General features: G+C 35.1%; 2 protein-coding genes across 2 annotated transcripts; both read left to right on the top strand.

Moving 5' to 3' along the window:
* Positions 1-1,038: 1,038 nt before the first annotated feature.
* LOC146653932 (uncharacterized) lies at positions 1,039-6,067 on the top strand. Its single transcript, XM_085380689.1, has 3 exons — positions 1,039-1,291; positions 4,470-4,850; positions 4,998-6,067. Exons 1-3 carry the CDS (start codon positions 1,039-1,041, stop codon positions 5,252-5,254), a joined length of 891 nt encoding a protein of 296 aa, XP_085236815.1. The 3' UTR covers positions 5,255-6,067.
* A 6,122-nt stretch (positions 6,068-12,189) lies between these two features.
* Positions 12,190-14,416, top strand: LOC146653931 (secretory phospholipase A2 receptor-like). Its single transcript, XM_085380688.1, has 7 exons — positions 12,190-12,283; positions 12,679-12,876; positions 12,996-13,116; positions 13,205-13,296; positions 13,733-14,095; positions 14,176-14,223; positions 14,382-14,416. Exons 1-7 carry the CDS (start codon positions 12,190-12,192, stop codon positions 14,414-14,416), a joined length of 951 nt encoding a protein of 316 aa, XP_085236814.1.
* Positions 14,417-15,261: the final 845 nt, after the last annotated feature.

Below are 15,261 nucleotides of genomic sequence, written 5' to 3'. Positions count from 1 at the left end.
CTGGGGCCTGAAACATACACGTCTGCCGAGCCTGGGACCGAGTAGCAACTGAAAGTGACACAAAACCAAGTCAAACTGCTGAAATATGAGTTTATGCAATTCAGACTGCACTGAAAAAAGTCTAACATGCAGTCATTCATTCAATCTAATAAGTGCCATTCAAAACAGAATAAAATCATTGATTTGATTGTGAAACCCTTTCTTTTTGCATTTTAAAATACCACTTTTGATTTGGATGAAACTAAATATCTGTACAAAGGACACAACGCAAAGTTTTTGATTTCTCTCAAAACATATATTTCTTTTCATGTTGAACAGATAATATCTTTAATTTGAGTCAAAGTGATTTGCACTTGAACACGCCCACCAGAAATAGACCGGGACCCATTTTTATTCTGCATGGCTGCTGGAAACATCGTGTCACATCTTTGATTAATTTCATCTGAAAATAAACGTAAGTAAAGCCAAGTGTGTTACAAAAGCTTTTATAATTTGTATTGCCAAAATTGCAGAAAATAACCCCATTTAAGCTGGGTCGACAGCCACCCCTAATTTTTGCATGATTGTAGCTGCTAGCTATAAGCTAGCTAGCTATCCTGCGCAACGTTAGAACTGGTTACCAGAAACCGACCATCACAGTCGGGAATGCAAGTTAGGCAAAAAGCCGTTTTTTACCAGTATACTAACTAGCTAGCGTTACCACGATGCATCGGTGGTGGATACAGCTAGCTAGCATAAGTTCATAGTTCATAACATTCATAGTATAACTCCGTGCTCCGCTTCGTTTGAATTTTTCTGGTGAGCTCGCGGTTTCTAGACACAAGCTTGTGTTTGTTGATTATGCAATTCACAAATCTGATTAGTCAAATAATTGTTCTAATAGTCTGTGACCAAACAACTATCAAAATAGTAGTTTATTATGGTCAAAGATTTATCAGGTGTGCCAGACTTCAGTTCTTCACTTGTACATTTTGTTCCATATTTTACCTCAAGATATCCCAGAAAGATGAAGCTGAGGAAGAGCTGCAGAGTACCACCATGGCACTCTTCGTCTTCAGGGACAACTCAAGCCTCCTACATCAGCCTCGAGACATCGGGATAATCATTGATGGTGTGGAAGTCCTGAATGAGTTGCCTTCTGTGGCAGCTGGAGTGGCAATGGTCTTTGGACTCTGTTATGCTCTTAATATGGAATATCCACGAGGATTCAGGTTCACCTTTGAGGCTCTTCAAAAGATTATGATGGAGCTTGACTTTAACAAGATGACCTCTAAGATTCGCAAACTTAATTGTAAACTTAACACTGCACAGTAGTGTGTTTGCATGCATGTGTGCATGTGTATGTGCACATGCATGTGCATGTGTGCTTGGTTATTTTGCTTGGTTGGCCTGCAGTGGTATTCTACATTCAAAATTTATAAGAACACCCATTTGAAAGGGAGATTTAAGTTGATTTCATTGATACATGTGTAGATTTTTTTTTTTTACATTGTACAGGCACAGTGCACATATAAACATTTTTGAGTACTTGCAAATTGGTTTAAAAAGAGTTTTTATAATGGTTTTATGCCAGTTTTAGACAGGTTGCAGGTTTTATACTGGTTTTCAAAAGATTGCAGGTTTTATACTGGTTTTCAAAAGATTGCAGGTTTTATAAAACAAACATTTCTCTAATCATTTCTGCCGTAGCACTAAATCTGTATATTACTAATATAATAATATTAGTAATATACGCCTCAACATACGCTCATCATATTCTGTGATTATAGTTAAAATGGTTTGGAACAATAAATAATTTTGAAATAATTGGTTGGCCAACTGTCTTGTTTTTTATAGGAAATGCAGAGCATTTTTGAACTGAAATAAAATGAAATGTAAAAAATATAGTTTGAATATATGTAAATCAATTACCTGGCTTCAACACAAACATATTAGTTCATGTTAATTTGGTTCGATGTGAATACATTAGGTTGGTTAAATTTCAATATATTAGCTTGGTTCAATAATTAAAATATGGTTCTATGTAAAAAAAATCAATTTGGATCAATGCAAAATTTAAAGTTTCAGTCAAGTCTAGTAATATTGTTTATATCAACATAAAAGTATCAGGTCATATCAAGTGACTCAATTTGGATTCTATAAAGCCAAATATTTTGGATGTGACAACTGGACATCATTTTTTTTTTTATTTGAATAGGGTTATTCTTTTTACAGTGTGATTATTACCAGCATTATTGATCTGGATTAAGACAGCCACTACTGGTAAAATGGAGGAGAAAAAGGTAAGAAGAAGAAAAAAAAAAAAAAAGCTGTACGAGGCTGTCTGGCAAAACACAAGTGACACCAACAGTAAATTCACCACTTATTTTTCCGAAAACAGAACAACCAAATTAGACATCCACAGTGGTAGAAAAGTGTGTTACTTGAAACAATCCTCCATTTCTGACCATTACTTAATCATTTTTCTCCCAATCTCACCCTGAAAATAATGACTAAATACAGCAGGAAAGTGTTTAGAGAGGTCACATTTGGAAACTGTTTTTCTTTCTATAGTAACAAAATTCTTTTTACAAGCCCTAGGTATTGCCCCCTGGTGGCCATTAAAAAGAATAGAAATTTAAGACAGAGTCTACACCTTTATTTAAATGTCTAAAAAAAAAAATGTCAGACAGCTTTTAATCACCTGCCTGACACAAAAATATGGAACTGATTGACTTGTTTGACATACTTACTGTACATTACGAACATAAAAAGACAACAAATATCAAGTAACTTTAACCAGTAGTGATGTGCGATACCACTGATTTCCTTTCCGATCCGATACCAAGTAAAATTCAGGGTGGTATCAACGATACTGATCCTTTTTGCACGATACTTTGTGCAAAAACGTATTTTATTTATTGTATCTCAAATTATAGCATCATAATGATTACAGGACATCAGATTACTTGTTCTTATCACTTAATAATACAGAATTCATCATATAGAAATAAAAAAAACCTGAAGTTGTGCGCTATTTGAGCACCTTGCCTGCCTGCAGCACTAAAGGACTCCATGAGAGACGTCTGTCTCGCCCTAGCAGCACCTGTCCCTGTCCACTCCTCCTCCTCCTCAGTTCGCCTCAACATACGCTCATCATATTCTGTGATATGATTTACTCTGAGGTGTTTGACAAATTTGTGGTGTTGCCACAACACCTCACTTTCTTGCCACATGTATCACAAACCACGTTTGTGGATGTAAAATACGTCCGAACATAACTCCAGTTACGCTCAGCCATTGTTGTGACTGCGCACGCCAAGGGACTGCGACACATTTATACAGCCGTATTTCGCACATGACTATGAAAAGCGGAAGAGGAAGTAGTTGCTTCCAATGTAGACAATCCGAATGAAATAGGATCTTCCCACTGTGATCCTGTTAATGATAAACTACAAGTTTACTCTAAATTACTAAAATATCGATATTTTAATGTGAGAATCAATTCTAGAACATAAATGACTGGTATCAGAGGAATTGATATTTCAGTATTGAACCGCACATCACTATTAACCAGCCACTGACTTATGAATTTTGTGGCTCCATTGTATATTGGTTTTCAAATCTGCTTAGCTTAATAAGAGGTTACTTGTCCAGTTCCAAAACAAATATTCTCTTTGTGGGTTGTGTCAGGAAGGAAGATACCAAAATATCCAGAGCTTCCTGTTGTGACAAGATCTTTCACATGGAATTCCAATAAAATTGATTCATATTTGTGGCTGTAATGTGACAAAATGTGAGAAAGTTCAGTTCAACGATTAAACTGGCCTTAAAACTTTATTTTTTTTAACATTTATTTTTAAGCTATGTTTTTCCAGACATCTTTTTGACGTACTTATTTATGATGTATTTTTATTTTTTTCATGTTGACAACAGGAAATTTCATATTAAAATGAAATTATCTGCGAGAGCTGCCTGTTGTGACAAGGTGGCAGACAAAGAAACAAAAAACAAAACACAAAGTACTAATAAGAGACTTTATATAAATTTTGATTAAGAAGCCCCTACATTATTATGTATTCCTTGAAATTTAAATGAATTATCATTTTTTAAAAAGTGCTAGCATATTTATCTCTACATTTTTGCAATTGCTCGCTTTTCCCTTTACTCATTTTGATATATTTTCTAAGTAAATAATTATTTGTGGACAAAATCATCCAACTCTTGTTGTGATCTTGCTCTGTTACAGTAATAATCCAGCTGCTCTTCGCTGATGCCTTGGGTACGTTTAATTCAACACAGTGAAAGCACAATGTCCTGCTGTTGTTACAAAAGCAGAACTTAACTCACCCCTGACCAAAAAGCTGATTGTTCCGGGAGGGATTTGGACACCAGAGCTATAACTTTAATCACAGACACAAGGATTAATTTGCATCAAGTGTACAATATTTTCCAGTATTAAAGTAAAAATGTAACTTGTATGTTGTAATTGTTCTTTTTGTGTCAAGGTATACATCTGGAGTTCCACGAGGAAGCTAAAAGTTGGATTGGGGCCTTGGCGCACTGTCAGAGAAATAATTCCTCGCTGGTTGAAATATGCAACAAGACTGTGAGGGTTGAAGTGAAAAATCTCTTGCAAAATAAAATCTTGCAGGATGGTGTGTGGATTGGCTTGGAACGACCAATCTTTGGCAACAAGGATGAATGGAAGTGGATTTCAGGGTCAAAACTACTAAATGCTCAGTTGAACAGCACTGATTCAGTCAACGGCTTAAACAACCACTGTGGAAAGATTGTCTTCGTTAATGAGACAAAAGAAATTAAGTGGCTGGATGCCAGCTGTCATGAAAAAATACCTTACATCTGCAAAGGTAAGCTGCTGATTTGTTTGGGTCAGTCTGGCATGATATTGATACCAAATGTTAAATTCTCCCCTTTTCCAGGTTTGAAATTTTGAGGATGCTCATATACAATCAACTGAATTGTTTTGAGTGAATGGTTATTGATTTTTGTGAAAGAAAGGGAAGCCAGCAGCTGCAGCAGGCAGGAGAAAGGCGATGACGACAACGATGGCAGCAAAGAGAAAGGCGACAGCGGCGAGGAGGAAGGCAACGGCAGCAAGGGGGAAGGCAACAGCAGCAGCGAAGAGAAAGGCGACAGCGGCGAGGAGAAAGGCGACAGCGGCGAGGAGGAAGGCAACGGCAGCATGGGGGAAGGCAACGGCAGCAGCAAGGAGAAAGGCGACGACAGCAAGGAGAAAGGCTACAGGATCTAATGAACACTGAAAGCTAACTAAAATACTATTTTTAAAATAAATAAATAAATAAGGAAATATTCTGAGTTTTAGTCTTTATGTTTTTTAAATCTTGTTTCCTGAGACTTTGGATGTCTACATGAAACTGACCTGGCTGTCTTCCTGTTGTGTTTATGCTGATTTTCTAAATCTTGACCTTTATGCCATTTTAATTAAAATACAAAATGTTTTTTTGATCTCTCATTGTTGTTTGAGTTAATATATTTGTATGTGTCAGAATCCCTGTGTTGAGTTTTGTTCACTCTCAGTATTTCCTGGGTTTTTTGTATATTGATATTCTAAGGTTTTGTTTATCATCTAGTTCAGTTTTGGGGTTTAGGCCTATAGTCTGAGTCTTTTATGTATTCCTTCCCTAGTTATCAGGTTTCCCTTTTGTTTTTGTTCTGTCTAGTTTTCATCTATTTGTGATTCCATGTTTGCAACTTCCTGGTCCTCGTATTAGTTGTGTTTGCTGTTTTATTGTGATAGTTTCTTGTTTAGTGTGTGTTGCCCAAAGATGTACTTCCCCTGTCATGTTACCCCTGATTTGTCTCTGCTGTGTTCACATCTGTTTCCACTTCCATACTCACCCTCTTGTGTTCATACTATTCCTGTCTGCCTATGTGCCCTGTCAGAGAATCTGTTATGTTCCCATTAGCGATCTGTCTAGTTCCTGTCTCATGACGGCCCTCTTCATGTTTCGGTTTTCTGTTATTTCCAGTTTAGATTTTTTTTTTAGTTCGGGTTTATGTTTTGGACTTTTGCCTTTGTTTTGTACCAGTTCCATCAGCCTAATAAAAGCGCTCACTTTTAAACCTCCATGTAAGCATTTATGTCTGCCAACTATACAAACACTGACAGTATGCTGTTCAAACAAACTGATAAGCTTCTATTTGTTTCCTATTTGACTAAACACACCCTCCTACTTGAAGGTCTTTGGACTTTTTGTAATTTCCAAATTTCAAATTCAAATAGCTTATACACTTGGATTTACAAGATATTTGAGCTTCATTTTAGCTTTGAGATTCATTTACTAGTCAAATTTGTGAATTAAGAGTTATTTAATGTATAATGTAAGAAATTGCACACACATAATTATACAAAAAACATTAAAAAGTAAGTAAAAACAAAACAGCTGAGTTTTTTAATCTCATCTGTCCTGGTTATGAGAAGAATGCAGGGAGCATTTGCCGTCAAACTTCATTCAAATTGATAGTTTTAATGTGACGATCAGGTACTTATGTATCAAGTTATTTTGTACACTGACTAATTATTCAACAAATAATATCAGCTTGCAATTGTTAATGCACTCTTTCATGCCATAAATACTCAGAGTCCTTATTTAATGCCAGCTACAGGACAATATTTAAAAGACAAAAGCTAAAAGACAATTGTGTGCTCTTCAAGTTCATTGTTTTTAGTACACAGAAATGTAGATGTCCTAAATGATGTGTAACATCGTGTCATTTGCATATTTGGTGCAGCAAGTTGTGTTTGCCTAAAGGCTAATGCTCATCCAGTACATACAGTGGCTTGCAAAACTATCCGGCCACCTTGAACTTTTCCACATTTTGTCACATTACAGCCACAAACATGAATCAATTTTATTGGAATTCCACGTGAAAGACCAATACAAAGTGGTGTACACGTGAGAAGTGTAAATCCAATCGAGAATCTATGGCAAGATCTGAAAAATGCTGTTCATAAATGCTGTCCATCTAATTTGACTGAGCTGGAGCTGTTTTGCAAAGAAGAATGGGCAAGAATTTCAGTCTGTAGATGTGCAAAGCTGGTAGAGACAGACCCTAAAAGACTGGCAGCTGTAATTGCAGCAAAATGTGGTTCTACAAAGTACTGACTGAGGGGGCTGAATAATTACGCACACCCCACTTTTCAGTTATTTATTTGTAAAAAATGTTTGGTATCATGTATGATTTACGTTCCACTTCTCATGTGTGCACCACTTTGTATTGATCTTTCACGTGGAATTCCAATAAAATTGATTCATGTTTGTGGCTGTAATGTGACAAAATGTGGAAAAGTTCACTTGTTCCTGCCTAACTGGCTTCAGGGGTATTTCAGCAGACACATCTGGGTTACACAAACAAAGTTCAACTGAAGATTAAACTGGCCTTAAAACTTTATTTTTTTTAACATTTATTTTTAAGCTATGTTTTTCCAGACATCTTTTGACGTACTTATTTATGATGTATTTTTACTTTTTTCATGTTGACAACAGGAAATTTCATATTAAAATGAAATTATCTGCCTTCCCCTCTTTCCTGAAAAAACAAATTCCTGTTTCTGTGTAGCTAATGCAAATATGAATACAGAGACTGTATTGTGAGATAACATGAAAGTTGTTTTTTCAGTCGAATAGAATGCAAATGTGTGCTTTTCACTTTTTTAAGAACAGCATGTAAGTTCAACATATCAGGACATAAAAAAATCATTTGATCAGTTTTAAATTAAGTAAATACAGCCTAAGATGATAAACAACACATCAGATATTACTCTGTGTTATTATTTATTCTATGAAAACTAAACCAAAATGCAGAAGAAAACTAGGTACACTAGGTGCACTGTTACTGCTTCCATAGGAAATAACAGAGTAAGAAGCAGCCAGGTTCTGCTAATGCACTTGATTACAGCCAGTGTCTTTTCTGATCATCAGATAATCTTAGGAAACATGTTGTTGCTGCCTGTCAGTCGGTGAATGGTTACAAAACAATTTTATATTTGAAGTCAGTTTTTCTACAGTGAGAAAAGATATTGACACATGGAAAGCAAGACAGCAGCCAATCTCTCTAGGAGTGGACATCCCAAAAATTCATAAAGGAGGCTTAGACTGACCAAACTGCATCTCACCAAACCAAAAGACTTCTGGATCAGACTGCATCATATTACTAAAATGCATCATTGCACTGCATCAAATGCAGTGAGGACTGGGAAAGCCTCCGTTTTCCCAGTCCTCACTGCTACGCGAAAATGCTTTTTTCAAAATTATCCACTTTAGAGAACGTTTTCAAAAAGCTCAGTTTTCCTTGACCACAAAAGGCGTATCAGTGTGGACGGAAGGCCAAAATGGAGAGAAAACTATGCGTTTTCAAACTAAAACGTATCAGTGTGGACATGGCCACAAACTATTTTCATAGCACTCTGTCTTATAGTTCTCAGAGGTAACACCATTTACCACTTGGATGTTAGTACTTTGTACGAGCTAGAGTTGTTAGCCCCAAGCTCCAACCTGCAGGCCCCAGGTGTCTGACCTCTAACCCTTGCTGCAGGCCCCATGTCCATTCAAGGCCCTTGTGCGGTAGCAGTAACAGGAGTAGTAGGAATGGTAGTTGTACTAGTATTGTGCAACACACATGCAAGCAGGCTTCAGAAACTGGCATTCTTCTGACCTGCAAATGGTGAAAACATCCCACATATGCATGTCATACTCGTAATTGAAATTTTGATAAGTAAAATGTCATCATAAAAAGAGTTTAAAGCTCAATTTGGCATAGACACAGACTTTATTAATCACCCAGCAGGGACATTCACAGTTACAGCAGTACATGGGTCAGGAAGAGAAAGTGAATCAGAAATATAATATAAAAATAAACAAATTACAAAAAACGGTGCACAAATTTAAAATTAGCCAAACAATCTATACGAGAGTAATTACTACTAATCTATAAATGACTGTTATATATAACAAATACACTCCATGTCAGTATAAAGATGAGTGTCATTCCTGATCAGTTGATGCAAGACTTATAAATTAAAGCTGTCTGCAAATAATAAGCAACCAGTTTGTTCAAAAAGTAGCACAAACAAAGAAATGACTCAAAATTTATAACTGGAACTCGGCTGATATTCCAGCAGACAATAATTAAAAGTTTTTTCTGCCTCCATAGATTAAGAATTTTATGTTTAATTATTTAACAAGACCTGTGACTTCAAAGCATGTGCATTCAAATTTCAGAACAGGCTCAACATCGTTGTTGTTTATTGGATTTTACTTTGCTGCTTTACTTTGAGCAGTCTGGTTTTCTTTTTTTCTTTTTTTTGTTTGGTTTTTTTTACATTTTGTCTTGCGAGTGTGCATCAGTTTGATTTCATTAACACAAACTTTGTATGCAGTTTACAACAGAGGTAAAGAGATTTAAACACACCAGAATCAAACAGCTAGGAACAAAACTAAATGTACTAAAGAACAAACCAAAAAAATCAAACTTGATATTTAAATAGCACAGCAAGAAAGTCAAAACTATGATCTTAGGTAAACTATTCCAGGTTTATGGCATGTCTAAAATCTGTCACAAATAATTCTATTTTCAGTTCAGTTTAATTACATAGTGCCAAATCACAACAACACTTGTCTCAAGGTGTTTGTAATTTAAGCTAAAGAACCTACAATAATACAAACTATTAAAAATAATGACATCCAAAATAGTTTTCCTGTGAAACACAACAGTAGCTTGAAAATGCACATGTGCCCAGTACTAACTACCTTGAAATTGTCCAGGTGTCTTCCTTGCTAACCCTGATAAGAAGAAACCCGAGTAGCCATGGAGGTCAAATCCTGTCAATTCCTCTTTTTAACAGTAGCTCCCCTATTGATCGTGGCACTTATAGTAAACAATACTCAGACTTCTACCTTTAGTATTTTAGAAAAGGTTAGAAAGTGAATGTCCACAATTTAGAATTTAACTGCAGAAAGAAATTTAGCAAGAGCAAAGAAAATTCAAATAGTAAAAATTACAAACATAAAGAATTCACATCACTGCGCATACAGTCACAAATAGATAGAATTTACTTCATGTTTCCTTCAGCAGTTCTACTTCAATTAGATTTGTCTTTAATATATTTTCACATAAATATTTATTGTTTTAATAAAAAGTTATTTATATTAGTTATCCCAAAAACTCATGATACACTTGCCTTTACAGGGTTAACTAGAGAGTCGCCATGTGTATGTTTATGTAGCTCCTCTCTAGATGTGTAACCACAGTGGCAAATCAACTGTTAGTGATTCATTCAAGTGTCAGACTATATATAAACCACATCCTCGTTCTCCTTCCTTTCATTATCTCATGGAATAAGATTAGTAAACAGTCATCAGAGGAAGGGAGACTTTATTTTAAACAGAGAAAATGTTGACTTGCTACTGCAGTAACCGTGACAGATCAGGTCAATATAAAGTACCTTTATACAGCAAAGATTAAAAGGAAATGAACTGAAAATTATATAGCTACTAACTTTTAAGGAGGAATGCTTCCTTATATGAATTAAAAAAACACAACTTAAATATAGAGATTACTTTTCTGAATGCAAATTATACTTCGCATGGGATAATGTGGCATAGAGATAAGGTAAATGTGTGCTATCCACCTTACCCAGCTTTATGTCTGCAGTACTGGTAGATAAGCAGGCAAGTGAACTTTTTAAATCACATTTGAAAACATGAAAAATGAGTCATAATGTGAAATCTAAAGCACTAAATTAATTCTATAAGTATACATGCAGGTGGTGGCAGATTAACTAGTGATTCAACAACACTTCCTGTAAACATAATACTAAAAATACAAGCTTTTTCATATTGTGGCTGTGACTCAATATATTGGTTTGCTTGTCATGAAAACTGATAGCCACATATTTGTTTCCCATTTGACTGAACACACTTTCTCACTGTAAGGTCTCTGGATCTAGATTTACATACATACTTACATAGGGTAAAAAAGGGAAGTACAACACTGTGAACTAATTCCAGTATGAGTTTCCTGTTATCAGTTTTTAAGGATGACTTGAAACAGCAGCTGAAAAAAACAATAGTAAAATATGCTTGTTTAGATTTGTTGCATACTCTGAGACAATTATAAAGAAATCTGACCCACTATCAAGAAATATTAAAAAACAACAACAACAAAACATGCTGCATAAATGGTTCCAGCCTTTGCTATTTTGTAAACTGTAGCTAAGAAATTGACTTCACTGCAAAGCTGGTACACTATAGGCAGACAGGTATATGGTGTTATATTACAGAAACCATCAGAGCTAAATGTCTACATTTCAGTGGAACCCATTGCAAGCATCATGTAAAGCATACAGTAAACAAATAAGAATGACTGTCTCTCTCAATACAGCATTTATTGAGAGAGTAATAACAGAAGCACCCTTGATTTCATGAAGAAGAGAAACAAGCATAATGTATTGATGTACAGAATTTAGATGGAGGTATTTGGTGGTTAGACTCCAATGGGATGTCTCGGTGGAACGTCACCCCCACAGTGATACAGATTAGATTTAGTTTAATAATCAAATTATGTATCTTCTTTTAAATCAGAGGACGGGCATACAGGATCTCTATAAAACAACATCACATTTCTATGCCTGCATTTATATCACAACAACTAAAAAATCTTAATGGGGTAAGTACAAGATCTGTCTGAAGAACACAAATATAGAAATTTGGTTATATGTGATTGATCTTTAAAAATAAACTTACTCATTTAGTTTAAAAAGAAAAGGAACATTTGGTTTGGTAGGTCTAAGCAACGTGTTTGATTAGAGGAGCTATTCGTTTTCTATACCAGCTACAGTCTTAAGAGAATTGAATCATTATTACAGTAGTTTATATATGTTTATATAAATAAACTACTGTACCCAAAACTTCTGGCTATGATGATTTTATGATTAATGGACAAACTGTTTCGACATTTGCACTAAGTACTAGAATCCAAGTTATCATTATTAAGTGTTTCTGTATCATGAAAACAAGTGTACAGTATATAATGTGTATCTATTTGTGTATCTATTTGAATGCCTAGATTGTACCCTAACTCTAGTTTTGCACCTTGGATATGTAATTTTCACAGTTACATTAACACTTGGGCAAAGGGTAAAAGTTTTTTTACTTTTCTACGTGAATGTGCTGTGTATGTTTTTTTCATAACTTTCCAATATTTTTCTGGTCATGTTTACAGGTCATGGCAAGACTGACCTATCTATCACTGCTGCTGGGTATGTTACCAACTGATTGGTCATAGTAAGAAACCTTAAAACGTTATTTTATCAAAATTACAATTATCAAACCCAATCACTGTAGCAATTCACACAGAAGAAGAACCTATTCTCTGCTCTAGTAAATGCACTATTTTCATTTTAAGAAAACGTTATTTGGTTTTGTTCAATCCCTCTGAAGCTTTAAAATCCATGTTTCTTGTAAAGTTCGTGCTTGTCTATTATTTATTTTATACATTTGTTCCTGCATTTCTTATTTTTGCAAAACAATTTATTTTTTACTGCATATCATTTTCTCTAATTTATTGATAAAATAAAAGGGAAAGGGAAAGCAAAACACCTATGGTAATATATATATACAAGGAAACTAAATACAGTTTTGGTGTGATCAACAGTCCAGATGTTCAGCTGTTCCTCAGAAGATTGCCCTGCTAACTGCATAGTTGACAGTTGGAACTGGACACTTCAATGTTTTCAAACCAGCACAAAGCCTGACACACTAATGGTTGTGGGTCAGACATTGGATCACTGTATGCCTGGGAACAGCTTTAATATGAACAAAACTAGCTGTTTGTCTTTGAAGGTAAACGGAGGTAAGCTCTCCAAACCACATTTTTGTTCTTATCTCTACTAAATGTCCATAGTTTAAAAAAAAACCCCAACATAAAACAAGATGTCTGCATGCTGTGTGTTCTTACATATGGTTTCCAAGGATCCAGCATTAAACCTGACACTGCTCAGAAGTGCAACAGAAGCATATACATTCCAGCTGACAGTAGAAATCATTGTGACAAAAATCTTACTAATGACAGGTGTATTAACTTTACACCAGGGTAAATATGTCTTGCATCCATTCTGCTGTTAATGTAATCTTAAGAATCCTACATAGTGTACATTACAGGTAATTATTTTTTCTTACAGAGAGAAAATATGTATCTCCTTGGGATCTAATGGGAAGGTAAGGATGGAATTTAACTGCACTCAAGAACACCCAGGCAGTATCTGTAATGACACGGATAAGTTTTATTCAACAAAATGAAACCATCTTACTGCGTTTGAAGCAGTTTTTAGAACTTTTTCAACTTAGAGCTTTACCACACACACAAAATAGAAATTACTCTGTAATTAAAAAAAATCACTGCTGACTGTTGTTTATCATTGAAATATGACTCAACATAAGATGTGCCTCCAGGAGAAATGTAGCACTAGACTAGTCAGAAGAAATAAAAGAATAACGTAGAGATGAGACTTTGTACATGCTAAAATAAAATTATAGTCATTGTAAGATTATGTATATTTACCTGCATTGAACCAGATTTTTTTAATTGAATGCCCAATGTAGAAAACTAAAAACAGCTTTGCATTTGCAGCAGTGAGGCAGAAGATTGTTTTGTGTCACCACATCCTAAAATCTGTGTTGCAAAAACCTTAACCTACCCTTTCTGTGTTCAGATCTGCAGTTCCACTCAGTAAACAAAACTTGGATTGATGCATTGGAGCACTGTTGGCAAGACAATTCCTCCTTGGTTGAAATCTACAATGATGCGGTCGGTGTTGAAGTTAAAAATCTGCTGCAAAATAAAACAGAGTCACACACAGGGGTGTGGGTTGGCCTGGAACGATCCATTTTTGGCAAAAATCCTGAATGGAAATGGATTTCAGGGTCAAAGGTTTTATATTCTCAGTGGAACAACAGTTTTCCTGTAAACTCCTTAAACAACCACTGTGGAAAGATCATCTCAGTTAATGAGGCAAAAGAAATCAAGTTGCTGGATGCAAACTGCCATAAAAAACTGCCATTCATCTGTCAACGTAAGCTGCTGTTTTGATTAAGATTAGGTCAGGTATAAGCACCCGAATGTTTTTAAATCTCACCTTTCTGCAATTGCCAGGTCTGAAAAACAACATTTGCTCTACTAAAGCACCTACTCTGAATCCAGGTAAATCTACTGAAACTATTTCTAGTTTGAAAGCAGAAACTTGTAACTTTATGTTCACTTCATGTTCCTTAGAAAGAATGTATGCAAACTAAAAACACAAGTCATTCTGTTATTTGGTTTTTATCATTTTAAATTCACATTTGTGTTTTGGGTCACAGTGCTTTGCATTGACATCGACAAGGATAGTTGCTAATAAATGAATCGAGAACAGGATATACTGCATCTCCCTGGTCACACTGAGATGAAATTCCTGAGGAAACAGATGAATGACCCAACATGTCCAGTGTATAAATACTCTCTTCAAGCTACTGTTGTGTTTCACAGGAAACCTATTTTGGATGTCATTATTTTTAATAGTTTGTATTATTGTAGGTTCTTTAGCTTAAATTACAAACACCTTGAGACAAGTGTTGTTGTGATTTGGCACTATGTAATTAAACTGAACTGAAAATAGAATTATTTGTGACAGATTTTAGACATGCCATGAACCTGGAATAGTTTACCCAAGATCATAGTTTTGACTTTCTTGCTGTGCTATTTAAATATCAAGTTAGATTTTTTTGGTTTGTTCTTTAGTACATTTAGTTTTGTTCCTAGCTGTTTGATTCTGGTGTGTTTAAATCTCTTTACCTCTGTTGTAAACTGCATACAAAGTTTGTGTTAATGAAATCAAACTGATGCAGATTTCTTTAGAAAAATACACACTCGCAAGACAAAATGTAAAAAAAAAGAAAAAAAGAAAGAAAAGAAAACCAGACTGCAGCAAAGTAAAATCCAATTAAAAAAAACAACAACAACAATGTTGGGCCTGTTCCGAAATTTGAATGCACATGCTTTGAAGTCACAGGTCTTGTTAAATAATTAAACATAAAATTCTTAATCTATGGAGGCAGAAAAAACTTTTAATTATTGTCTGCTGGAATATCAGCCGAGTTCCAGTTATAAATTTTGAGTCATTTCTTTGTTTGTGCTACTTTTTGAACAAACTGGTTGCTTATTATTTGCAGACAGCTTTAATTTATAAGTCCTGCATCAACT

This window comes from Rhamphochromis longiceps, linkage group LG14 (assembly GCF_057381845.1).
Source record: "Rhamphochromis longiceps isolate RC_006_pf linkage group LG14, R_longiceps_female_GT1.1, whole genome shotgun sequence".
Taxonomy (NCBI): domain Eukaryota; kingdom Metazoa; phylum Chordata; class Actinopteri; order Cichliformes; family Cichlidae; genus Rhamphochromis; species Rhamphochromis longiceps.
Note: the sequence above shows the minus strand (reverse complement) of the source record. Positions and strands in the feature narration are given on the sequence as shown.

Bases quoted from the DNA above. Each gene is read 5' to 3' on its own strand.
- LOC146653932 (XM_085380689.1), top strand. From the start codon at position 1,039: ATGGCACTCTTCGTCTTCAGGGACAACTCAAGCCTCCTACATCAGCCT. The intron at 1,292-4,469 runs GTAAACTTAACA...GTATGTTGTAAT, and splicing joins TAAGATTCGCAAACTTAATT to TGTTCTTTTTGTGTCAAGGT. The intron at 4,851-4,997 runs GTAAGCTGCTGA...TTTTTGTGAAAG, and splicing joins AATACCTTACATCTGCAAAG to AAAGGGAAGCCAGCAGCTGC.
- LOC146653931 (XM_085380688.1), top strand. From the start codon at position 12,190: ATGTGCTGTGTATGTTTTTTTCATAACTTTCCAATATTTTTCTGGTCA. The intron at 13,117-13,204 runs GTAAATATGTCT...TTTTTCTTACAG, and splicing joins TGTATTAACTTTACACCAGG to AGAGAAAATATGTATCTCCT. The intron at 14,224-14,381 runs GTAAATCTACTG...TTTGGGTCACAG, and splicing joins AGCACCTACTCTGAATCCAG to TGCTTTGCATTGACATCGAC.